This window comes from Anas platyrhynchos, chromosome 20 (assembly GCF_047663525.1).
Source record: "Anas platyrhynchos isolate ZD024472 breed Pekin duck chromosome 20, IASCAAS_PekinDuck_T2T, whole genome shotgun sequence".
Lineage (NCBI taxonomy): Eukaryota > Metazoa > Chordata > Aves > Anseriformes > Anatidae > Anas > Anas platyrhynchos.
In genome coordinates, this window is record NC_092606.1 from 7,001,814 (window position 1) to 7,028,710 (window position 26,897).

A 26,897-nucleotide genomic window follows, 5' to 3' on the forward strand; every position below is an offset into this window, starting at 1 on the left:
CTCCTAGATATGAGGTCTGATCAGCGTGCTCTGTGGTTAGAGGTTAAAAAGCAGATTATAAAATACCTAGATTCAGATTTTTTTTTGTCCTGATTTGGCCTAAAATGGAGTGTATTAAACAAATTCTGGTCTGCAAAAGACCAGAATCAGTTAAAGCTATGAAACAATGTGCACTACGTGTCAATATTCTATTTCACTTACAAGAAAACACTAAGTCAGCTACCACAAATTAAGATATTTTCCTGATGTGACTTTTTTTTTTTGTTTTGTTAAAAAATATGTGGAGTAAATGTGTTTTTTCTTTTTTTTTTTTAATTCAAAGTTTCAAACAACAAGATTCTTTTCTTTTCTTGAAAATATGTAGGAATCCAAACTAGTGTGTTTAGAGTCGGTTGACTGTGCAATCTCTTAGTGGCAACTGAACAGCTACAAAAAACTTTCTTTTTTTTTTCTTTTTTTTTTTGAAAAATCTCCCCTTTTTTCCTGGTTTAAGAAGATAATAGTGTATTATCGCTCTGTAGCCATTAGATGGCAGATAAAAAGCCCCCTTTTAATATGTGGGTTTGATTTTTTTTTTTTTTTTAAACGTTTTTCTTTTTTTTTAAAGCCCACACCAAAGAGGAGGGCACAAGGCAAAGCTGTATGAGTTATTCCAGAAATTGTGGAAATCACTTAGGGCAATAATAAAAACACTTCAGGGTACAAAAAAGCTCGACTACACATTTCAGTTTTCTTCCTCGAAAACACAAACATAAATTGGGCTTAACGCTCCTTTTGTTTTCTATATGCACCTTGGCCTATGGCGTTTTTGCCCTGTGGCCCGCAGGGCGGTTAAGTGCGCAACACAATAAAACCAGTAGAGGTCCAGTTTCACTTCCCAGCTCTCCAGAGTTGGGCGAGTTTTAATCTCAAAACTCCCACTCGACAGCCTCTTCTCGACTCGCGGCCTTCTCCAAGCGGTGGATTATGTTGTTCAAGTTTGCTGCTTTCTTTTTCCTCAAGGAGCTGTCTCGCGTGTTCCTGGAGCTCGCGGCCTCGGAGAAGCTGAACAAGCTCTGGAGAGAGTTGGCTTTCTGCGAGCCTGCGGCCGGCGTCGAACTCGTACTTGGCACGCTGGAGATTTTCTCTGAACTTTCTTTTGACTTGTAGGAGCTCTCCCCTGTAAGGACTGAGGTGGAGGCAGCTGAGGTAGAGGCATCCCCTTCCGTGGCGGAGTTGGGCAGTGTCTCCAGAGCTTCTCCCGAACGCTGAGACCCCGCTGGAGAGCTCTGGCGCGGCGCTCTGAGCCTGCCCTCGTCGTCGGTGTCCTCCAGGCTCTCCGTTCCCAAGAGGAACGGCTCCGCTCTCTCCGAAGGCCTGGCGCCAGGCAGTGCCTCTTCCCCCGCTTCCAGAGCCGACTCCGCTTGCCCTCCCTGAGACTTTGTGGTTGCATTGCTGTACTCGTCCGCCTCCGGACCGCTCGGCTTTCCTTCAGGTGGGCCTTCCGCGTCCACGCCGTCGCAGCTGTCTCCCTCTGAGCTGTGAGCGGCTCTGCTGCTTCTCGCCGAAGGAGAATCGCTCGACCCGGCCTGGCTCTGGCTTCCCGCTTGGATCTCCTCGATGAACAGCTCCCGGCGGATGCGAGACCTAGGAGACAGAAGAAAGGGATGGTGAGGCTGCTGGTGGCCACGCAAAGCCTCGCTGCCACGTAACACGCGCCTTCCCAGGGTACCGACACCAAAAACTTGCAACGCCCTTCCCTAAGAAGCCAGTTTGCCTTGGCTACAGGACAGCTGCAACAAGCTGGGGTGGTGGAAGAGCTCACATGCTCCAATTCAAAGGACTGGCGCAAAAAGCGTTTGGAAGAATGTGAAATATTGTCAAGATGCTCTTAATTTTGTTCTCCCCGGCCACACACCCACTTCTAAGCCTGCTGTGCATGGAAGGGCCCAGGCTGCAAAACTTGGACTCCTCCAAAACACGGTGGGAGGAAGGTTGGTCAAACCCAGGACTTTCAGCAAAATACCGTTTCTGGTAACCTGTTCAGTGCTTAGTTTTTGAGAGTGACCCGTCTGACCTTAACTAGCATAGTTGGTAATGGTAATGACCACCCGTTTTAATAACCAGAGCAGACATTATGGAACAAAGCAAAAATATAAATTTTATGTGGATAATCAATTTGTAATAATATGATTTGCAAAAACCAAGTGAGAGAGTGTTTTTCCTTTATGATTTCAAATGAAGTAACATTCATAATTTTATGCTGAATTTTTACAGCTCTGGACTTGGTTTCATGGACAGAGATGAAAGGCTCTGCAGTCTCCTATTCCCACAGGATGTCTGACATCAGGAACATGAAACTTTACAATACACTGGACCACAGAAGGGATGATTTTAAAAAATATGAATACATTTCTAGTAGATCCAGTGGAAAATAGCTTATAAATGAAAAGGAATCCGGACTTCACTAAAAAATGAGCCACAATCTGTTTAAACAAAAAAGAAACAAGGAAAAGAAAAATCGAGAAAAAACAGCCACCAAGGAGAAACCAAGATGAAAGAAAGTTCATCGTTGTGAAACCCCTCCGGGGAAGCACTGCCTTTTGACAGGTTGTCAGTCTAGAAGCTACTCTGACTTCTGCCTTATTTTTTATTTAAAAAATCGATTTCAGAACATGAATAGTGACAAGGCAAGCAGTGCATTTCAAGGGAATTAATACACTCCATGTGTGGCTAAAACTACTTGGTGTTTCACCTTGTGCCTCCTGTTTCTGGAAGCATGTAATAATCCCATAAACGCACTGCCCATGCCATTTAACTTAGGTCCTTCCTTCTTCCTTCTCTGCTTAGGATTTTCCATGATCCTCACAAGCACAACTGAACAGTTTATGAAAAAACATCTTAGGGTCTTGTCAACTCTTTCTCTGTAGCACCCCATAAGCCGTAAAAGCTTACGAACACTGTTCAGGTCCCAGTCTGCAGCCTCAAAGACCTGTGATCAAGGATGAGACTACAAAGGGAGAGTTTAGCAGAACTTCTGTCAGGGTGGAAGCAACACTTTTGGTTTTAAGCAGGGAGAATTGCTAAGGGTCTTGCAGATGACAAGTGAAACACCGTCCCAACACAGATGGCTGGTAAGAATTTTTCATTTATCCCTGATCTTGCTACAGAAGACAGCACACAATGGAAAAAAATGTGATGAATGCAAAACACCATCTGAATACTGCTTTTGAAGCTAATGATATTATTGACTTGCTTGAAATGCAAGACTATTTCAGCAGTACTTGCTGACTCTACACTTTTGAAGGATTTAGGGGGTCTGTAATTTTCCCTAGGAGAATATTATACACCTAACAGCAGACCACAGGTGCTAGCATTAATTTGCTATTACCATTAGTTGCATGCATCCTGGATTATCAGGCTGTATTCATGCCTATAATCTCCCTGCATGGATGCCGATACAGAACATGCTGCTTCTGTAACATGCACCAAGCCAGGAGAGGAAACAGGTAAGAGCTTCATGCCTGCATAGCATTTAAAATAGCTCAGCTCCATCACGATACTGAATGACGACATGCTCATTGAATAACTGATCACTGCCCTATAGTGTTATATATATGTATAAGTTCAGTGTCTGTGGAAATACCTGTAATTCACATCCAACCCATTGCTTCTGAAATCTAATCTGGCTCCTGACTAATTAGACTATTAGGTCTCTATTGTAAAGAACTGGTGACAGCAGCTAGGAAATTCGAGAGCATTCCTATCCGTGGAAGGTGTTGGCCTCAACACCAACACATCCTGTTGGCATTTATCAGTGTAACTCAAAATATCAGAGATTTGAAATTCCCTGTAGAAGCCTTTACACAACTCCAGGAACTCATCCAACCAAGCACAATCCTACAGTTCACTGACAAATATGCCCATAGTAAGAGCAACAGAATTTAGGATCCAAGAGCACTAGATTACAATTCAAGAAAGTTGATTTTAATTCCTGACGCTCCTGTAGTATCATCCCCATGACCTTACTGAATCTCTGTGCCAGTTTCACCATGTGAAGTTGGCTTGAAATTCCTATTTCCTACTCACTCTTCTGTGCAGTTCCTAAGACAATGGAGCATCAGACTGGTGTGTCCTGTAAGTGCTTCACTAATGCAAGTATTAATTCAAGGTTTATTCTTACGTTTGTTGTTTCCAGAGCTCTACAATTGCTACGGATGCAAAGTAAAAGACTGGGAGAAGTTTGCAAATGCAGCAAAATCCTTTATACCTATTTATATTCTGAAGTGAATTACTTCTTTGCCTGCTGAGGACTTTTTTGAAGTTTCTTCTACTGTGGCAGATAAATGCTCTTGCTGACTTCCCATCTGGTAGATATAAAGCTAGATTGTGCTGTAGCAACGTTCCTTGGAAAGTGAGGTTTGGGCTGAATCCCGAAAGAAAAGCATCACTGTAACAGGATTCCCAAGAGAATGGAAGACTAACATGTCCAAATCTGTCCCTCCCTCATGTAAAGCTTCTTTAAAGAAAAACTAGTATTACAGTACAGCTACATGGTCTGAGTATAAAGAGTCTTTGGTTTGGAAGAGCAATGGTTGAGAGAAGAATATAAAAGAGAAATAAAATAGTGTGGCCTGAAGAAGATGAAGAGGGGAAAGACTACCCATTATGTACAACACTTGAGCTGCAGAGCAGTCTGACCCTGTTCCCCTAGCAGAGCTCGTAACTCTTTTGCCACGTCCTGCAAATGATTTAAGAGTACTTCATGCACAAAAGTTAAGAAAGTTACTGTACAAAGGAACAGAACAGGCAAGTGGTTTGGTTTTCAGTGCTGCTCCAAACAGGTTTACGCCATCCCTTTAAAGGCCGAGAGACTCAGCAGAAGCACATCTGGGAGCAGGTCCAGATCACTCAGTGCTGTGAAGCTGGTGCTACCCAAAAGCTTATAGCACCTTGTTTATACGATTTTTATTTTGTATACAACTGTCAGCACCTAGTCTACATTAACGTATAGCTTGGTGTGGCTAAACACGCTGATCAATCATGACTTGTCACGCTTTCTCACAGCACGCCTGAGCAGGAGATCTCATGATAATGAGGAAGATGACACATGCCACCAGTGCTCCCGCACTCGTCTGCGTAAGTGAGAACAGCACATTTTGCTGTCAGGCCCAAGCGAACATATTTTCATAGGCATTCCTCCAACTTGTGTATAATTGCCTAGAAGTGGGAATTGGAATAGAGGCCTGTGTTTGGAGAACTCTGAGCAGTGAAAGAGGCTGCATCTGTAGCGAATTCAAGTCAATGAAATTCAGTGTAAATATGATTACTCGTTGGTTATAATTTTTAAATTTTATATTGTTTACTATAAACATTATTTTACTATTGTACATAATATTTCTGAGATATCTCATTAAACTATTCTTCTTCTGCTTCAGCAACTTCCCCGTGAAAAGCTGAGAAGGGCTAAAGCAGAAAATACCCGTTAAATGTTAGCAGTTTTCTGAAAACAAACAAGTTTAGCAAGCTGCTGTAAGAATAATTAGGAACATTACTGGCTCTGAGTGAAGGAGCAGAATGGCATTAAACCTGGTATCTTAACTGTACCTGTTTAATATTCATTAGAACAAATTTTGTGGAAAAAAGTCTGCTGAACTAATTAAGATTCCCAATACCAAGTACAGCTGAAAATATGTTTATTCAAATCCTTCTAATTCTCACATGCCATTCCAGCATTGTTTCTTTTTATTGGTGTCTCTAGGCCAAAACCTACTTCATCTGTTCAGATGTTGAGAAGGTTCCCTCTAATATGAAAAAGAAACTAAACAGACCAACATCTTATTTCGTTTCAGTGGGACTCAATGATTTAATCATAATAACAAAATAAATCTGTGGCAACGTCTGACTTCAGGGTTATCGGTTCTCTGTCCTTCATGGCTGTGCAAGCTTCCCAGAAATACCGCACACATCATGCCTATTTTCAGAGCTCAGTGACCCAAGACCTAGAAGAAAAATCCTCTTTTTGCTCTTATGCTGGAAAAATGTACAATAAAACCAGTGCAATTCTGACACCATCCAGCAGAGGACAGTTTGAAGCAATCTCTGCCAAGTGACCCAAACATAAGAAGCACAACACACACCTATATGGATATATATATACACGAGTGTGTGTCTGTGTGTATCTGTATATGCAAGTAAAAAAGACCAGTCTTGCTTATAGCAATGGGATTTATAAATATTCAACACAGCAGTGGACATCTCTAGATCAACGCCCACCCCAAAAGCAAGACTTGTGTTTAAAAGCACTTCTTACATCAGTATGTGAATATTGCTATTCCTCAGGGATGACTTAAAATTAGTCTGGAGCATTAGCATTGCTGTTAGTTAGAACCTCCCTGCTGTCAAAACTGTTCATTTTGTACAACTGCTCAGTACTAGCAGAAGCAGACACACACTGCTGAAGGAAAGTAGCACCCTGCCAAAGCAAATAAAATAAATACTTTATGAGTAGGGCTCCTGGGAGATCTCGTACCTGTAATTGTGGAACCAGTTGATCACGGTGCTGGTTTTCAAGTTGAGCTGCGTAGCCAGTTCCTCAATGGTTTTTGGTGATGGGTATGGCTTTTGCTGGTAGGCTCGTTTCAGAGCTTCCTTCTCTTCTGGTGCCAGCACCACCCGGGGCTTCTTCAGCTGATGCTGCGGCTGCGGGCTGGCCCCCTGGCTGTAGTCTATGCCAGCGGATGAGGACTCACAAGACTGACTGTCACTAACGGAGCTGTGTCGCCGTTTCATGTAAGCTGAAAGAGAAGTGCATCAGATCAGCCCCAGCTGAATACAAATGCAAAATCAATGAATATATGAGCTGTGGAATAAATGCGAAGATGACAGGCTGTAAATGCATGGATGGGCTATTCAGGGAAAACAGAAGGGAAGGGGCATCATCAGAGATCAGAGCAAAGCAAACACGGGGAGGATGCAAGAGACAAAAAAAGAAGAAGGGAAAGAAAAGGAGGTAAATTGACTGGAAACCTGTCAGAGTTTTCTGCTTTTTCTATGAATATGGGACGTGAGTAGCAGGGTTCAGTTAGCAGGACTGATTTTAAATTCACTCTTTCAAGGGTGGTGAACTGCCACATAAGCACCTGATTAGGACAGTTACCCTTCATTTAGGCTTAAATGGTTGTGCTTGTTAAACACTTAAGGTGTACGCTAAGGTCTCCCTGACACTTAAGGTCTCGGAATTAAAAATACGTCTCTGGAGGTTGAAGGCAGCCACAGCTCCATCTCCAACACACGATGGCGCCCAGAGCCCGGCCATCCCAGCACCGGGCTGAACAAACCCATCAGGCGTTTGATGCTTTTTCTTACAGATCTTCACTATTTCAGGTGACAGGTTATGAAAGAAAAAACAGCCCACAAAATCCTCCTTCCCTATCCAAGGCTCTTTCCCAAATGCCTGTACTTTGAGGACATCTCTCGCTGCACTACCGCAGCTCAGGGAGGCTGACGGCAGCAGCCTGCGATACCAGCGCTGACCTTCCTCCCCAGCAGGGACTGAATTATCCTGGCAAAATTCTGCGAGGAAAGAGTCCCAGCAAACGCTGTCACTGACGTGATTGATTTACACTGTGCGAAGGGAGGTGGGATTTACTGCACCTGGCAGTATCACGCACAAGCATTGCTAATGAGGGGGCTGAAAACAGCAAATATGGATGAATCTTGTCAATAAAATATTTAATAGCCTGTTAAATACCTTCTAGATTTTTAAGAGTTTAGGTATTCAAGAGCTGCAATTTGATAACCTTGCCTATTATGTTCCAGATTACACCAGCCTGACATCAATCAAGCAGGCACTAAATCTCCAGCAGCCAGGAGCTCTGATTGGAGCCAGGGAGCAATGTGGGGCAGGTCACACCGGCCAGCAACTGAATTCTTCAAAAAAATAAATTTCTCTCTCTCCACAGCTCTGCCTTTAGGCTGCGGGTGCACAAAGAAGAAAAATTCAATGCAATCAAACAAACTGCAATACTGAAAGCCTTGCTCATGCAAGCCAACTTCTTCTGGCAGAGCTCCCTACAGGTCTGGCCATGTCTTCTGTCTCCTGTGGGTTTCAGCATCCTGTCCTCTACGTCGTGTTATGTCCAGTGGGACCTTTTTACGCAGTGTCTTACTATTGTTGAACTGAATTTTGAACATGCTCTGTAACCTTTGGGGGGTATCTGCATGGCCCTCATTTTGTTTTTCCTGAATATGACAGATTACCTGTGGATTGCCTACTGTGTAAGATCACTGATATGGAACAGAGCGCGAGTTGCTCGTGATCCATCACTCTGCCACGATACAGTCCTGCATGTGTTTGAAATAACTATAAAAAGCAAAGTTTTAGCTTCCATTTAAAAAATAAATAAACTTCATTTAACAGATCACCTATTTAAGCTGTTCAAAGCAGATGTAGAACTGTGACGTGATTACAGGTAAACGAATTATTTCAAGGTGACCTATTGGCTTCATTTTTGCAGCATTCAAGGAATTGTTACAACATTCAACCACAGAATTAATTGTTCCAGTAATATAAGCTCACATTTATATAAAGCCTTTCATTTCAAAGACTCTTGGGTGTTATTTCAAACTTGCATTGATAAGCTGGCAATACACAAGGTTCCCTTGTCTATTTTGGCAAAACAACCAAGAGGGCTGGAAGACAACATCTACCCCTTCAGCAACGTGCAGCAACTTCAAGGAGTCCCTGAAACTAAACAGAGCCTTGGGTGGAAGATGTAAAACGTGTTTAGGCTATCTCTAACAGGAGTTTCTGGAATTTGGTCAGGCGACTGAGTTAACACCAGACACCCATGCATCGGGATGCTCTGAATCTCTCCTTTCTCTGCCCTCCAAAGGATGGCATTTCTGGCAGCTCAGAGCTCCCAGCTTTAGACTCCTAACGGCAGCATGTAGCTGCGATAGCTTGGGAGGAATTTTGTGCCCTGTGCCTACCTCTGCTTTTGTAACCTCACAAAAGGTGCAAGGACTTATTTGGACCTCTCGTGTGAATGGAACAAACCATACAAATGTACATACTTCCTTAACATAAAAATAAAGTCCTGCTGTTATGTCATGGCCAATTGTTTTCCTGGAGGATAATGTATTATTAGAACAAATTTCTGCTGGGCCAAAGGCACAATCCTGGCATGTGTCCATGTGCTGAACTAGTACCTAAGCTCCAGGCTTTAATGTCTCTCTCTGGAAACTTTATAAAGGCTTTTCCTTTCTAATTCTTATTTTAAACATATGTGCTGCATGTAGACAACATAAGGAGATCATTCAGCACATTTTCAGTGACAGCGAGGCTCAAACTGGAATCCGAGTTGCAAACACACTTGATATTTGGAGACGTTTGATTTTTGTGTGTGATGGGTCTCCACGTCTCAGGAGACCTATAGAAAAAAACGACCAATGTAATGTGGGCAAACGTCTGGATGTGTGTCTGACACCAACTTGTCAAGGCCAGCTCTCTTTGAAGCCTTGCTACCTCTTCTTTTCCCCCTGCTGTTGCCAGCCCAGCATCGCTGTGTCCCTCTGGCAAGCCTCCCCAGCATGGGCTCAGCTACAGATGATGCAGACACCGCTGCAGAACTAGTGGCTGCCCACTGAGGTAAAGCAGAGCCCCTTCTAATGCAGTTTTTATCTTATGCAGTATTGAACAAGATTATTAAAAAGTGAAATAATGGGGAAATAAAGGGAATTAAATTTTCTCCTGACAGCAGGCTTCAGTACTGTTCAGTGAGGAGTGTGACGTTACCAGCAGCACACACACCGGGAGGTTATAAGGAAGAGGAATGAACTCCTCCTCGGCAGAAAAAGTGGTGCAGAGTGTCTCAGCCTACTGAGCGGGAACCCCTGGCTTCCTCCAAAGAGGTTCATTAATGAACATGGAATCTCTTAAAAGGGCATTTGTACCATAAACTTCAGACTGGCAGAAAGGGAAAAAAAAAGATATATGCAGCTCACCTGCATCATAATTATCAATCTACTCTCTCAATAAACAGAGGCAGAGAAATAATTGATAATAACGCTGTACTGGTAGCAGATACAGCTGCATTGTCCTCTAGTTGCCATTAGCTTAAGGGAAAGTTGAATTCTTTATGTGGCTCTAGTGCAATTTAAAAGGTTACATCACAGGATCCTTACCGGCATGAAAGGATTTTGCTGAAAATACAGGGCTGAATTCAGTTTGGAGTGCTCTGCCATGAGGACAGCTCTTGCACAGTTGAGGCGCTCAGTGCAGAGACTCAAATGATTTATAGCCTTATCTCTATTCAGGTGCCATCTACACAGCATATGTATTGCACAGTATTTGATAAGAATCCAGTTTAGAAAACAGTTTTGAAAGGATATTGTCAGTACTACTTTTAAATTATTTTTATTTTATTTTCCTGCATTATGGGTGATATTCTCTTTGAGGCTATAAAAATCCCGCTAGTTGACAATTTTATTTCTGCTGTATTTCTAATACAGCCAAACACCATCATGGCTCCCCTTGGTTTACAATTGTAAGTGGGAAACCCCAGTGGCTCGTGCTCCCAGTGGCAGATCACACACAATCTGAGATAAGATCCTGCACTGCATGGTGTTACATGGGCTACCATAACAAGGATTTGATTATATTCTTAAAAGCATGCAAGACCACAGTTTTCCCAGAAGCTCCCTCGCTGTAATTTTTAATATAATCACAAAGTTCTTGATCAAATGTGTTAATGCTTTCAGGACATCAGTCAACAGCAGTGCTTTCAGTGCACACGATTAATGCTGTCTGTACTAATATCATTAAGGGATAGCTTGAGAGATGTATATATCATTAATTAGTTAACTGCTGATAATGGCAGTCTATGAGCCTCTCGTAAAATCACACATACACACTAAAACCAGGGCTCTGAATAACCACTGTTTTTTAATAATCAACTTAAAATATAGAGAATAGGCCAAGATTATCAGGATATGCTCCCTCCCAAGATATCTGAAATAACGTAAACCTCTCACAGGTGCATGCTCATGGCACAGCCATTTTACACAAGTGTGTCTGAATAAAATCACCTTCCCCAACCCTATAAAGGCTATAGACTGAATTATTCTCAAATACCCTTTCATAAATGCTGCATTTTTCTTGCCTCTTAGTAACCATCCATGCAGGACTGGCAAGAAGATCTCTCAGGAATCAACACACAGCTCCTTCAGCCCAACATCTGTGACCAGCTGCAGCACCATTAACTAATAACCCAAAGCCAGCTCCCAAACTCACATTTCTCATTTGGTAAGGCAAGTTATCAGTGATACACCAGGGCCTCAGTAATTAATCTACAGGAGAATATAGCAATGATTTCATGACAGCTGGTGAATATTCAGGGTTTTTGTGTGTAATTTTTTTTTTTTTTGAGATGTATCTGCTTGAGCTAGCATCAAATAAAACTAAGAAAAAGCTGTTATGAAGTCTGTTTGAATAACCTTCATAATACTGGATCAATGCTGCCTCTATACTCTTTATGGAGAATTATAAAAGACACAGTCATCTTTGAAATAATGGAAAACATGAGTCAGCAGTCAGCTCCAAGTTACCTTTTTTCTCCATTCGTTTCATATCCATCAGCTTCTCCACGTTGTTGGGATCGTTCAGCCACAGCTGCATGCGGACAAAGGGTTCTCGTCCCTTCAAACTCAGCTTGTGCCAGGGCTTTGGGCGAGCCAGAAGGTCTGAGACAGAGCCTTGTGTTAGCCCTAGGATTGTCTCCCCAAACAAACGCTGACCTAATATGAAATTGAAAATGGCATGAATTCATTCAGCTAAGAAACAAGGCAAACTAAAAAGACAGAACATATCTACGAGATCATTCATCAATTATTCTTACTTCAAAATTGCTTGAAAACCCAAAAGAAACATTTAGAAGAATAAAAGCTCTCCCCACCCACTAAAGGTGTAAATATTGAGCTTTAGTTTAATCCTTAGGATCTGACTGTGGCAAAGAGGGGAGCTCAACACCTTTAAGGATCAGGACCTTACAGTGGAAACAGTGTGCATAAAGTTAAAATTAATGAGATTAAAAATAAACCAAACTTGCAGCTAAGCAGGCAACTAGTGAGAGCAGTGAGGCTACTTAGCTCTTGTGCAGGAGGGTACTGCAACAGCTTCATTCCAGCAGGGCAATCCAAACATTTCAAGCAATCAACGAACCAAAACCAATGCAACCCCCATTCAGCAATAGTCATTTAAGTGTCCTCAAAGACATGTGTAAATATTTTCTGTGCTGTACTATCTGTGGTGTTCTAACGGTGTTTTAGCAAGTGCAGATAATCACATTTTACAATATAACAGCTTTTCCAGTTTTTATAGCCTCTACAGTACTTCTAGTTAATAATTAATTTTACTTCTTTCACAATGCTATTGTCTGGCAGGGTAAAAACTAAAAATGCTTTTCAATGCACAGCATTTGTAAGTGCATTAATAATGCTAGGTTTATATGGTTAAGATCTCAGTTATTGAGGACTGTGGAAAACGCCTCTGCAGCTCAAACCCAACCATACAGCTGGTTTCCTACAAACCTTTACTTCACTTTTGTTCCTAAGCTAAACTGCCTTGATATGCAACAGCTTTTGTTACAAGACAAAGCCTGAAGTCATCTGAGTCACCACTGGTGATTTCTGATGGCAGTGCAGCTCTCATGTATTTTCAAGGTAACCCAAAGATCTTCCCATCCCGACCATGTTTAGGCCTCAGGGTCTTGTGTCTGATCCTCGGCTTCTGAATGCCCTCACCCCAACACAAAGCAGAAAGCTTTTCCTTCACATCCTGGCAGTGCCAGCAGTGTTAGCCAGTGGCAGCAAACAGATCCTGAGGGGTCAGTGCAGATGCCTGGGGGCTTGTCCTCCTGCAGCAGTGCAGGACACGCTGGCACTTGTAAAAGCACCATCAGCTCTTCCCTACACAGCCTCATCTGCTCCTGACACAAACAGGACGTGGAAAATACCGGCTCTGTAGCCCCCTCCCAAGTGCCTGACTCCATAAATCTCCTCCTCCTCTTTGAATATCCCACGAAACTTCTGGCCTCATGATTTTTTTTGCCTGCACAGGGAGATGAGGGATGGGGGGCTCAGTTAACAGCAGGCGCCCATGCAGAACACCCCATGCAGATGAGAGGGGGAGGTGGCTCTGCAAAGCTTTTGGAGGAAGCAGTTGAGATTATGAAAGGTGGAGGGGGGAAGCAAGGACGGGGTTAGCAAGCGAGTCCGCTAACAAGCACTGGAACTAACCCTGAAAATAGTTCTTGCAGACTGAACAAAAACCTAAAATCAGCATTTACTTAAGTTCCTACGTAATAAGTGATTTTCAACTACTCTCAATACCAGGAAAATCAGAAGTCAGAAGCAATTCAGGGCCACCTTCAGAGCCTCTGTATTGTTAACCTACTGCCTCCTCATTTCTCCTTATGTTTAAAAAGATGGGTAAGACCTTATCCATTTCCCTTTAAAACGGCCAGCTACTTTTGAGCTAGGACTGCTTCTATAAAAGCATTTTAATTTGCCTTACTACATAACTTTCCTTCAGTGCTGCCCCCACTTTTTGTCCTCCGGCTGTGCCCTGGCTGCAGCGGGGTGAGCAGAGCTCTGACAGCCGCGGCGCAGCGCCAGGCCCTGCAACCGGCCGTGTAAATGGGAGTGGGGACCTGACCTGGGTCAAACCAACCCACCACCAGTAAAATGGGCAGCTTTGACCCAGAGCAGCTGGTCTGGCTTACTGTGCAGCCATACGGACAGGAATACTGGCACTCATGCACAAAGGGGGCGGAAATAAGCAGCCTGGAGCAGGTACTAGCAAGGCTGCTGAAGGAAATGACCTTCGAATTACAGCCCAGGAATTAAAAATCCAAGGAAGGAGATAGCATCACGTTCTTTAGGCATTAAGGAACAAGCTAAAGATGTTTGTGTCATTTATCTTATCCTAGGATACAGCAGGGCAGGATAAAATACCTGAAAGACTCTCAAGCCAATGGAGAACGTGTTAGAAATCATTCTCGGGGTAGCAGATGTAGCTAGGGTAGCACTCCATCTTCATCAGTGTTATTAATAACTTAAATATTTTTAAGCACAGGCTTCCTAAAACTCCTCTTAATTCTCCCCGTCTTTTTGCCTAATGTTCTTCACACCTGTTCCCACTGATGTAGTGGCTCATGGAGGAAACTTCCTGCAAATTATGCTGCTTTCATGGTTAGTCCCAGCCCTTCCTGCAAAACCCCCCAAACTGCAATCTTTCAACAGCTCACTGCATTCGCTTCCCTCTGTATCCAGCTTGTGTGTTGCTCAACAGGGAATCACTGCTAATATGACGTTTGGGGGTAGGAACACTAGCAACAACTCAGCGTTAATGCTGCCAGCATCATTTGCTAAAATGGTGACTGCTGAATGAACGCTTAAAAGCACGGGAGGAGAGACCCGCCAAACCCAAGCCTGGTTTGCCGAGCCATCTGGAATAGTTTCACACAATCGTGGTCTTTACTGGCCGATGGTATCTGAAGGGAGCCACCAGCAGTTGCCTAAGACAGGTTCACAAGGCCCTGTGGCCTAAGACAGAGAAACCTGTGCACCAAGCCAGCCTGGTGCACTAGCACACTGAGGGCGCAAAAGGAGACATTGAAACTGGTTCCACACCTAATGCAGAGTTTGGGGCACATTTCCTGGCTCTTCTGCTGCTTTTTAGGCTTGTCAGCCACACTGTAGGAAAACAAAAATCATGGGAAATAAAAAAGACTAAGTAAAAATGGCATCAAAGCAAATGTAAACAAAAATACTTTTTTCAAACCTCTCTGGAACACCAGAGCAGGTACAGCACTCAACAGTATTTTGCTTCAAAACTAGGGGCTTGAACCTGTAAACCCTTCCCGTGACTTGTGGCTTTATCTGTACATTAGGTCCACTGAACTAGCAACCACAGTTTGCCTATGTCAATGTGCACGAGCAATTCTGCTGGGTTCAGTGGAACACTCTCATGCAGGGTACACCCAGGATCTGGGCCATTTTTTTTTTTTTTCCCAAATCATATTAAATGAGAACTTGCAACCTCCCCCACCCCAGTATTCTTCCCCCTTTAAAAAAAATCTCTGACAGTATCACCTGTTATGCTGTGTCTAGCTAAAAAAGGGCTTCCTGATGTACTGAAATAAAGGAGTTTTTACTTATACAGTCATAACATGATACGGATGAAATTCTTCTCACATACATATCAGCAGTCTAAACCTAAACTTAGCTTTTTGGACCCATCTCTAGCACATGGTGAGAAACTGGCCTGTCTGGAGACTGATTTGTCTCCATCGGCTCAGACATCTACTTCGAACATCTAAATGCAGGTGAGATGAATCCCATGCTCAGCACCAAATGCACATACAGGTAACGCTGGTGCAACCTTCCTGCCTTCTACCTAGGAATTTCAAAGGATTCCTAAAAGTTTTCCAATGCCTTGTGAGGAAAGCAAGTGTTAAACAGATAAGAACTAGTGATTTAGAGGCATAGTGGCAGCATTAAGCGTGGATTTCACATACTCAGATCGGGTTATTCCCTTTGACTATTTCAAATATTGTCAGCCATCTCAACATTACACTTAATTTGATACCTAAAAACTCATCTGCAGGCAAAAGCAGCCTTTGCTTTGCGTGTCTCTAAGCAATATAACTGAATGGCCCCATACACCTACCTACGGGTTCATATAAACCTCAGCTGAGCCTGAATTTACCATCCTAGCTCTGCAGGCACACTACATTTTCCCTTGTGATGCATCTCCCTTTCCAATCATGCTGCACTTCTCTACTTCACCTCTGCCTGAACTGCTGAGGCCTTGAACCTACAAGCATGGGGAAATCAGCATTTCTCCAGTGGAGACCTTACTGGCTTTGGGGTTTTGGTCATCCTGACAGCCTGCTGGACTGCATTTAGGGAAGTGGGAGCAATATCTGGCTGGTGAGCCAGAATCAGAGCTTAAGGAGAGCAAGGGTATCATCATATATTGGTAAGTAGAGTATGACAATATGAAAGCATTTTTTTTTCTCTTTAAAAACATCTTTTTAAAAGGTGAAAGCTAAGGCCAGAGTCAAAACCAAATATTCTTGTAAACATTTACTGAAATATAGCTTAGAAATAAAAGCATGAGCACTTTCATTTTATTTCGGTCAAGAAATGAGAAAAAAGCGATTTACCAAGATTGTTGTCCGTTAGCACTTCTTTGACCCTTTTTGTAATGCCATACGTATCCAGCTCAGGGGACATAGCAACCAGTTCTTGAATGCTGAGTGCCGAGTGGCCTGACAGTGGCAGAGGTGTTGTGGACTGGGATTCAGAAGCAGGCGGCTCACTAGATTCTTGGGATTTGCCATCCTTACTGGTCTCTATAGTGGGACAGGGCTGCTGTACCAACTCAGTCAGGCTTTTCACTGATTCACTGGAACTCATAGGAGATTCAGGAGCAGGACTGCAACTGGCAGAAGTCTTTGGAGTGCTTTCTGCAATTAAAAAAAGAAAAAAAGTCCCCACTTTAGCATAATTGTAATGTTTTGATTGCAGGATATTTAACTTTCCTCTCATTTATATTCTACCTACTTAAAGAAATGCCTAAGTATGCAAAACGTTACTTCTTATGACTTGGTTACTGAAAAGCCTCCTTTTAAAAACAGAATTATTTTCTAATTTTATCTTGAGTAATCTTTTCTTTCATATAAAGACAAGAACATACAAATAAAAATCAGGGATAAATGAAGTGCAACTGCTTGTAAGGTTGCAAGGAATTTCCTTGGTCAGGAAATCTTACAGTTCTGCTTTCCACAACATTTTTCTATAAGGATGCTCTTAAATCAACCATTATAGACTGGTTTAAGCCTCTTTCTATGACCTATAAGAAGCTCACTTAGCCACTATGTGGTACTGTCAATAAGGGATTTTCTACAATTGATACAACTTTACATCTAGAGACTGCTATTGATTTCATACTGTTTATCACATGCATCATGTTTTTGCACTTCTCTTTGCCCAGAAATAACAAGATTAAAATACAGTTTCTAATTATGTTGTATTAATTAATGTGTCTGAGAATACAACAAAAAGGTGGCTAGTGGATCAGGAGACACCAAAATCTGTTATTTTGACACTTTGAAAGAAAGCTTTCTGAATCTGTTAATTTGCCAACAATAGGTTCTGTACAAAATGTTGTTTTCCCCTCGTAAGTTCACATTTATTTCTCATGGAATGTACCAACGAGCTTATGCAGAAAATCCAGACATCTAAGGGTACAGTCTAAATATTTTTTTAGAGGACCCACATGTAAACAATGTGCTTTAGAACAATTCCCTTAAAAAGACAAAGAGTACATTCAATTTCTCTATGTACAGTTCCATTTTTGTGGGACTGCTTCCTTCTCCTTGCTGTCTTACATCTCATTAGCTGCCACGGTTAATTATAGGTATCTCAGATTCATACATCAGCAGATTCACCTCGAGATCTCTGGAGGAAGCTTACAACGTTCACCATCGTGCAAGGATGAGGCCAGTCTGCATGAAAATCCCAGTCTCTGCACAGAACTGTGTTTTCCTGAGATCTACAACACTGCTGGGCAGCAGCTCGCTCTGCAGCCAACCCTACAAAGGTAACGGCTAACCCAAATCCCCCCTTTTTTCCCTATCCAGAGAACAGGCAAGTCCTTACAGAGCACGCAGCTCACGCAGCACGGATGGCATATCCTTGGCACTGCAGGAAAACACCGCCTAACTACAAGTAGGGTTCAAATGGGGCAGGGCTCATGGTGTAATCGTTGTGTTCAAGGCAACAGAAGCTCTCACGATCCTGCAGTTTAAGAGAGGTTCCCTGACACTGAGCTGCTCTCAAAGCAAGCAGTTGGACTTATTTCTTAGCGCTTTATGAAAGATGCAAAATAGGCAGACATAGAAGGAAAGCAAGGTGCATATAAATCTTTAAGGCGAGAAGGATTCTATAAATCCTATTTCTTTTCTCTGCTCACCCCAGGTCACCATACAACTGAATATAAAACCCAGCAAATGTTATTTTTGTATCAGGAGCAGCGGAGGAATTGTACTGTAAATTTGCCCTGATTCACCCATGCGAGGGACCAATTTGGCAGATCATCCATCTTGTTCACTGTACACTGTCAGGGATGGCATGAATTCCCTACATGATAAACAGATTTCTTCTCAGGTCTGTGTCCTTTAACCCACAGCAAGGTCAAAATTATGGCTGCCTGGCTAATAAACTGCACGGCACTCGTTCAAGTTCCCTCTAATTTTGTCCCTTGTGCCAGCTTATACAAATCTTACCGAGTAACTAGAGCAGCTGCAAATTTCCTATACAATTCCTCAGCCGAGCCCCGTAAACCACATGCACGCACAGAGAGCACAAAAAATCCCAAACCAAACCAAAACAACCTCCCCCCCTCCCCTTGCAGGACTCAACAAAAGCCTTTACTGATGCTTTCTCCTCCCTCTCCCTTCCCTGCCCAGCCTGATTATGTAAACAACGGAGGTAATCTATATTATAATCTATCACCGAAATGCTCCACGGTGCTCACATATTAGCTTATTTATTTTTTATATCACACACCGAGAGCTTACTTGAATTTTGTTTTTAAGACCAATCTGCTGCTTATTGACTCAAAAAAAAAAAAGGTAGGATTATCTGAATCTAATTTTGGAAGGCAGTACAGATGACAAACTGCTTTTTTTTCTCCCAACGAAAGGCAAGAGAACAACGATTTCAGACGAGGCATTATGCGCATCAACTACAAATAACTCCAAATATGCTCCCCGCTCATTTTTAGCACTTTTCCCTTATGGAAAAACATTTCTGAGATGATATAAATATTGGAGGAAAAGATCCATTATTAGGAAAAGTCAATTCAATAATCAAATAACGCAAACATTTCCCGTTAATCTACTTAAAAAATTAAATAGACATTTAGAGTACAAGTGATTGCTGACAGAACAAAGGGGAAAATTGAATGTATTCACTATTACAAATTAAACTGTCAATCTACAGTCATTTCATATGTTTTATGAAATAATTTGTCTGCATTCATTTCTCTCAAGTTCCTCACAGGACAAAGAAACAAATTCAGGACATCTGAAAAACAGATATTAAGATTTCAGAAGTAGCAATTGAACATTTCCAATGAAACTAATAGTGAAAGCATTATTTTTTTTTTAAACATGTTCTGTTTTCCTAACCCCAGACTTACATGAAAAATAGTGCCAATTTAAGAGCAATCTAATTTCTTGTGAGCATGTAAGCAATGCTCGCTGAACGTTTACACATGTATTTAGAGAAGAGGAGGTCATTTTGTCCAGATGGGTGTAAAACTGCGTTACATGAGGCTCTGGGTATCCCATCAGGCACAACTGGCAAATCCCACACTATTGACTTTAATAAATTCCAGATAAACTTTGCAATACCAAGGGCGCTTTGCATTTTGCATCCCAGCAGCCTGTATGCAGTTAAACACCTGAAGAAAAAACCCAAAAGCTTCAAAAATAAGGTGACAGAAGTAAAGAGCTAGAGAGATCAAGAGTATCACTGGTGTCACACTCTGCAGCACCTGGGAATTTCTTGTTTTTTATTCATTTTCTGAAGCCTCAGGTAGTCAGAGAAGTGAGCCCTGCCCTGCACTTTGTAGAGGCTGGGAGAAAAACCTGCAGCAAAACCCCTCCAAACTAACTTGGTGGGAAAATGGTGTCTGCCAGGTCCCAAGTATGTGATGAAGATATGGGTCAACATGATGACTTTCGATAATCAAAAAGAAATTGGGGTAACATTTGAATAACTACTGGTTGACACTGACAAGTGTCATCGTCCCTAGAGAGGGACATATCATCTAAAATAAAGATACATCAATGAATGGAAACAAACTCAACACTATACAAATACCTTCTCATTTTGTTTTCTTTTTAAATACTATTTTTCCTATATAAAATTGCTGCTTGAATGACCATCTACTACAGCACAACCCAACACGATCCTTACAGGTTGCCCATTCCCCCCATCTTTTTAGTACCTGACAGTTAAGAAAGTCAACAAACTTTGCAGGCCGTTTGGTATGTATGACCAGGGTTTGGCTGAGCATATCATGAAACTGGCAGAGAACTGTAACAAACTGACCTTGCCTTAATTATATGGATGCAGAAATTCCTTTGTGGCCTTGCATTCCTTGTTGCAACGGATGAAGCCAAATCATGCTTTGGTTCCATCCATCTTCTCTACACCTTCCTCAGTTTCTATCATGATCGTGTTTTAGAAAATGTGAGACAGTCTGAAACAGAGTTCTGGCCTCGGTTCATTGGGTACGGCAGTTTTCCTAAACTTAATATTAAATTCTCTTGTTCTTCTCCAACTGCAAGATATCCTGTCCCCGTGCTAAGGTCAGGCCCCCAGCACTGGATCCTGGGTGTGTAACTCGTTGAACACTGGTTGCAGAAGGTTTTGGACTACCGTTATCCCTCCTTTGCCCCACGAATTACCTGAAAAGACCTCCCCCAGCACAGCATCTGCCCAACACAATCCTCTACAAGGTCTCATCATGTTCTCCCATCATGATGTGACGAAGTCCCCGTGGGGTGTAACCAACCACCGGCTGCACTGGGCTCCCCTCCAGCTCAACACTGCGCTCCTGAGGAGCATGAGACAGTTCATTACAGCCTGCAAAACTGCAGGACACTGCACGAAGGACTGTTTGATGATGTAGAGGAACTCTTCCACCTGCAGGAAGCAACTTCACCACATCCCTATGTAAAAAAGGAGCGGTACAGCTCAGACCCATAGCACACTGCAGCTGGAGCCTCCTACTGAAGCTCACCTCAGACGCAAAAACTTCCAGCTCACACTTGCTACCCTCCCCTAAAAATCACAGACATCTACGTGACTTGACACCAGCCTCTACCAACAGCAGTTTCCAGATAACAGCGTGCTGCAGAGCCCTGGGTACGGTTTCCCCAGTCCCAGAAGCATCACGCTGCTGCCTGCCAGCACGGGCAGGTTCCCCAGGTACTTCTTGCACGTGTTTGGAGAGCTGCAGGTTTGCCACTTGTGCTCAGATCCTGCCTTAGCTCCTTTTATGTCCTCTTGGGAATTAAACGGTGTGCAATGAGAGCACCCAAACTCACAAGTGTCCAACACAAGCTCAGCGCGCTGAGCTCCTGCTGCCAGCACCCTCCGCTTCCCCAAGGAGCACCCTGCATTTCGGCAGCCCAGGAGCTGCAGGAGGAATAAACTGCCCGACTGTGGGTGCTAGCACGAGCCAGTAAGCTGCAAAAAGACTCGGGGGAAACAAGGTACATGGAGAAGTTGGGGGAAGACCACGCAAAACACAGAAGGTATTCAGGGGCCTCTAAACGGATTATGAAAAATATTATATTCTAAAGACAGCAGGCAGACAACAGCTGCCTTAAGTTTCAGAGAGAAGTGGATTGAAAAAGCAGATCCACTATAATTTTCAGAGACAAATCTCTGTAGTTTATCTGATCCACTATTTAAATTTCAATACAGAGTCCTCTATCTGCAGTAATAATAACCTAAATTCCATTTAGTGTTCATTTGAGCAGTCAGGATAAAGTCATTTCTTATTATCTCCCCACTGTGTAAAAAACAGCTTGAAGGTAGGAAGTCAGCAAGCATTTTCACCAAAAAGTAATTATTGTAAGTGACATTTTTACTGCTGGCATGCCATAAGGCGAACTGCGCATTTGGAAGGACAAGTTGCTAAAACAAAATGACAGGGTGCTCCGTGACATTCCGACAGGAACCCAAACATGATTTATCTGGCGGTTGGGTTGATGCACCACTTCTCGTGATGTCCCAAGCCCGGGCTTCAGGTCCACGCCAGAGCAGTGGAACCCCCAGCTCCTTACCACGGGACAGCAAGAAGGGGATGCTCCGCGCACGGCAGTGCGGGAGGCAGCCAAGCATCCCCTGCTCCGCTCGTTTCCTTTACGGCAAATTAGTACGGAAGATGAAAGCAGACAAATGCGGACAGGAGCTTGCTTGTCAACCTCTTCAAAGAGCATTTGGTACTTCAGGGCTTGCTTTTACCTCCTCATACAGATGAGTTAATGGACAACAGCAGACCTGGCAGGCTGCCTGAGACCCACGTGTCGCGCACCGGGACTGGATGGGTTTCTGTGTTCCCCTGGTCACTGGGCTGCCCACTCTGTCCAGTCTGTAGACCAAAACCCAGGGTGTGTTGTCCTGAGAGCCAGGCCCTCCTCACCCAGTACTCAGGACAAGTTACTGTTTTTCAGGGTCTGACATTTCCAGGCAGATTTCTCGTTCCCAACCTTCTGCCTCATTTTATCTCCAGGAGCGCTGCCTTTGCGGGATCTCCTAAAACACCCCAACAGCTCTCCACATTAGCAGCCGTAGCGTGCAAGTTTGATCTCTGTAATAAATCAGGTAAGCATTTGTGGAACAACACCGCAATGCATCCCTCTTCTGACTAATTAAACGAAAACACCCGCGAAAGCTGAACTCTTTCTCGCAGGTAGCATTTTTGGCGGATTTACTTTAAGTGTATGAATCTTGCCTATTTACAATGTGCAAATTAATGTGGCTTAGGAAAATATGATCCTCCCTATAGTTATAAACTCCCCCAGTTATTTGTAGGGAGTATAAAAACCTCCCTCCAGTGTGCACACATAATGACATGAAGTAGGTAGGTCCGTGCGTTCATGATTGCAAGCGCTTGCTATAGTTACGGTTATAGATTTCCACCATGACCCCGGGGGATTTTGTTTGTTTGTTTTACAAATGTTTTAACTTTGGGGAAAACGTTATTTTGGGTCTCGGCTCAGGGAAATTTTATGTGAAGGGGGGGAAGGGATCAAAAGAAAAGGCCTTCAGGAAAGCATGCAGATGTATGCGTGTCTGCACTGAAAGGGGAGGAAACCAGCTCTGGCTAACTCAGAGATTACTAGGGGAACACTAACAATAAAAGTCCCCATTCTGCACAGGAATAACATACGTCAAAGATAGAAGTACACATAACCAGCTGAAGGATCAGAGTAAATGTTAAAAGTACCTGAAAATATCTGCTTCTGAGTATTGTTGGAGAATTACAGGGTGTAGCTGCAACTTTATGTTGCATTTTCAATAATTACATGGTTAGCTCTGTGCTTATACTAAAAAATATATGTTTTTAGCCATTCTAGAAAGCAGAAGGAGCTAGAGAAATAAGATGAAGTTCAGAAAAGAACCGGCATTAGACTCATGAAAAAAAAACTACAGCTGAACATTTACAAGTTCTCAGGTAAGTTAGGTGACCAATTCTCCTTGCAATGAATGCACACTCACAAATGCCTCACAGACTCTTGGAAATCACACTGCTGTGCCCAAAACTATGCTAACAGTGCAGCTTCTTTTGTGGGGCTCGCTCCTCTTTTTTTGTCCTTCGCTGCTGAGCACTCTGCCCTGGCTGGTGAGTGCTGGCAACCCTTTCAATGCACCCCGCACCAGCAAGCACCTAAACTCTATTAATAGAGAGGTGCTTTGTGCCCTGCTGATGCAAAATGCCTCATAAGCCCAAATGTTCTGGTCTGTACAACATAAGCACTGTGGTAGGGCTGGATGTGGGGAGGCAAGTTCAGCTACATGCACAGGAGGAATGGCCAAGCCACGTCTCAGAGAGCTCAATGACCATAGGGTGGCACCAACTCAACCCATCCAACTTCCATCAGATTAGGAGGGCTCTGGGATTTGTCCGCTGGGGCGTGGATGGGCTTGAGTAGGAGCTACAGATCACCACAAAGGGCAGTTTGGACATGCAGATGTGCAGAAGGATGATATGGAGTTAATTAAAGAGAAAAACCCCACTGAGATCTACCTGGTGCTGGGCTGGACACACCAACCCCTGGCTCAAGTGCACCTCCACAGAGAGCTTTCAAATACGCACCATCAAGGGACACTTGCAATGGCCCATAGGGAAACAGATCTCCAGCTAGCCATGATTTTATGTACTGTTTTACATCAAATGAAGGAAAATAGAAAGAACTTTAGAATTCTTTTTAGTTGGATGAAGAGACAGAATCAGAAACATCAGAACACCATCCGGGTCAGACCAGCAGCCCCAAATCCTTTCCAAGTGTCCCTAGCCAAAATCAGATGCCTATGGAAGAGGTAAACAATACAACAAGCACATAGGGAGAATTTCCTCAAATACCTGCTGGCTTGTACATAGGTTCTTAAGGATATTTGCATTGAAAAGTGCTGATTTTTCTTTTTTTTTAATTTTTATTTTTTCCCAGTATCACCCTTAAACAATTTAAAAAACATTTATAAGATGAAATCAGATTTTAATTTAGATGATTAATGGGAAAACCATGGCTGCTTTAAAAGACATTGCTCTTCTTTGTTAATCTTTATTTAATATTCAGATTTTTCTGGGTTTCCGTAACTTAGTCAGAAGTCAATATTTAGAAATAAGTGTTGGAAAATATTTTCAATAACCTTATTATTAAAACAGCTCGTGTGCACAAGCTTTATTAAGGATTTTTCTGAATATTAAAACAAATATATCACGAAAGCAATCAATCAAGATGCCACAACCCCACACAGTTACATTTTTAGTATAATCAAAACAAACCCGTGCACAATACCTTTTGGAAAACAGACTTAGAGGTTTTAGAGAGGCTCTGTGGCAATTTATTGTGTTGTTGTTGACTCGATGACCTTGTGATTAGACACTAACTTTGAAGCCTTACAGTATTTTTGACTATCTGTTGTCCTTCTCTGTTGTAAGGCTGAACATGAAGGTGTATCTACATCGCCCTTCAAGATTTTCATCTGTCTACAAGAGTAGGAAGCAGGATGTGTATGTGCACTGCGTCCCATTTTGCATTTAGATGTATTTCCCCCTCTAAGCAATGTGCACATTCATTTGCTATGGGCGAGATGCTTACGGGATGGATCCGAGGCTAACGACTGGATTCCTTCCCTGCTAGAAAAGTCCCATCTAACAGCCACGGCAGGGGCTTGTTCTTCGTCTTAAGAGCAAGCAGCTGAAGGAGAGTGACCCTGAACACTGCTACACCTAATGCTCTCCTCTTCGGGAGGAGTGCTGGCAAAAGTACTGAAACAAAATGACATTTTCATTGTATGCAACAATATTATAAAAGCTATTAAGGTACATTATTTTACACGTCCTCATAATCTCTCCATACTGCTTTACTTAATTTGTGATAAAATTGTTGAGAAAGGGTACTTAATGTAGGACAGTCAGTAAAAGTAATTTATCATCTTCCCGCTTCGGTGCTCACGTTATCAGCGAACTCATTTTCTGCATTCATCATGCAATCAGCCTATTATTTGCATATTAATCAGGCAGTGGACCATGAAAGAGCCGCATCCCAGCCAAATGCTGCACTATCTCAGGAGGAACACTCAGTAATTATCATACATCAGTGTTATGATGTGGTAATTGATTATAACATCTTTCTGTTGCCCCTGGGGAGTCCCACTGCTAACCCAGCTTCAGGCATTCTGTGCAGATTTTTCTCTGAAAATTACAGAAACCATTGCTGTCCTTTTATTAGATTTTTTTTTTTTTTTTACCTTTACAACAGGCAGCTCTCTGAGCATTTCCAAGTTACTTTTGCCTTTTTTTTTTTAAATGAAACCTTAATTAGAAAAAAAAAAATCTGCCACAGATCAGAAAACACTTTTTTTTTTTAAAAAAAAAAAAGAAAAAACGAACAAATAAAAAAAAAAACACCCCTAAACAACAGTTAGGCTTGCTCCTCTTCGTCCTCTCTTTCAGGGTCTGGTGGCTTTTTAGGTACGGGCATTGCTTACATAATACTCTTCCCCACCAAACCCCACAAAATGTTGCAACTTCAATAGACAGTAATTGCAAAGTTCGTATAAAGGCAGTTAAAGTTGCTTTATTTAGGTGCCAAATGAGAGGCTAATTTTGGTCCTCTCGTAAAGGACAAATGAAACATCTGCCAGTTCAAACTTGCACTATTTTTAGGAGCCAAGTTCCAGAGGGGTAAAAGAGAGAAACAAATGCGAGCCACCAGGGCGGGCACCGGGCAGCTCACCTAACACCTCGCCTCCCCGGGGAGCACCCAGGGTCAGCTCCCACCTGCACCCAGGCTCCCTTTGGCAGGCAGAAATGTGGGGCTGGGAACCTCAGGAGAAGGCTGAGGAGGGGAGAACCCAACGGGGAGCACCCCAAAAATCAGCTCTGCAGTGAGGCCGGACAACTGAGAGTAACTCACAAGGACAAAAGGACTCCTCCAAAGCACCTCACTGTCCTTGGCCAGGCTCACCGGAGGTATCTGGAGCACTGACATCAAAATGGGGACATTTTGGGAAGCTCAGGCTGTGCCAATGGGTAGTATCAAAAAGATTCTTCTGGGGAACAATCATTCTTTTCAAGCACGCTGTGGGGCATAATACGGAGAGCCCAGGAACAAGCATCTGTAAGGTGTTTCTGGCAGAATCTTTGAGAAGTACAAAAAGTGGGGCACTTACAGGTCAGGCCTACCTTTTGTTTCTGATTGTCCCTAGACTTTTTCCTTTCATGAGGCTAATGAATTGGACATTTTCCCATTTTCACTTGTATTTAAATTTGATTTGAAACCTGCTTTGTTTTCAGTGCAAGTTGCGGTTCTTAACAGATTTCAAATAATCACTGGATTCTTTCATTTGCTGTTTCTCTGAATGGCTGTTGGCAAATTTAAAAACCTCCAATACCTATCAAATTAGGGGAGACAAACTCATAATTTTTTCCTCTTTTCTGCTGCACTCTAATGCAAAGGACAGGCTAGGAGGTACCTTAGAAGATATTAATTTTCTGGTAATTTTCTGTTTTTTTTTTTCCTTGGGGATGATTTGCT

General features: G+C 42.8%; 1 protein-coding gene across 12 annotated transcripts in view; it reads right to left on the bottom strand.

Annotated features, from left to right (window-relative positions):
• The window catches only part of CUX1 (cut like homeobox 1), a 267,949-nt gene that overhangs the window by 28,353 nt on the left and 212,699 nt on the right, over positions 1–26,897 (bottom strand). For 4 of the 12 annotated variants that reach the window (XM_038165927.2, XM_038165924.2, XM_072026160.1 and 1 more), the window contains 5 exons: positions 16,212–16,514; positions 14,674–14,736; positions 11,590–11,778; positions 6,512–6,776; positions 341–1,626 (listed from right to left, as the gene is read on the bottom strand). The exons of 1 other annotated variant lie outside the window; for it this stretch is intronic. In XM_038165927.2, the coding sequence (XP_038021855.1) occupies positions 909–1,626; positions 6,512–6,776; positions 11,590–11,778; positions 14,674–14,736; positions 16,212–16,514 (1,538 nt within the window). In that variant the 3' untranslated portion in view covers positions 341–908. Of the gene's footprint in view, positions 1–340; positions 1,627–6,511; positions 6,777–11,589; positions 11,779–14,673; positions 14,737–16,211; positions 16,515–26,897 lie in introns of those variants that run through there. 7 more of the 12 variants (XM_072026163.1, XM_038165928.2, XM_072026162.1 and 4 more) reach the window with 5 other exon arrangements.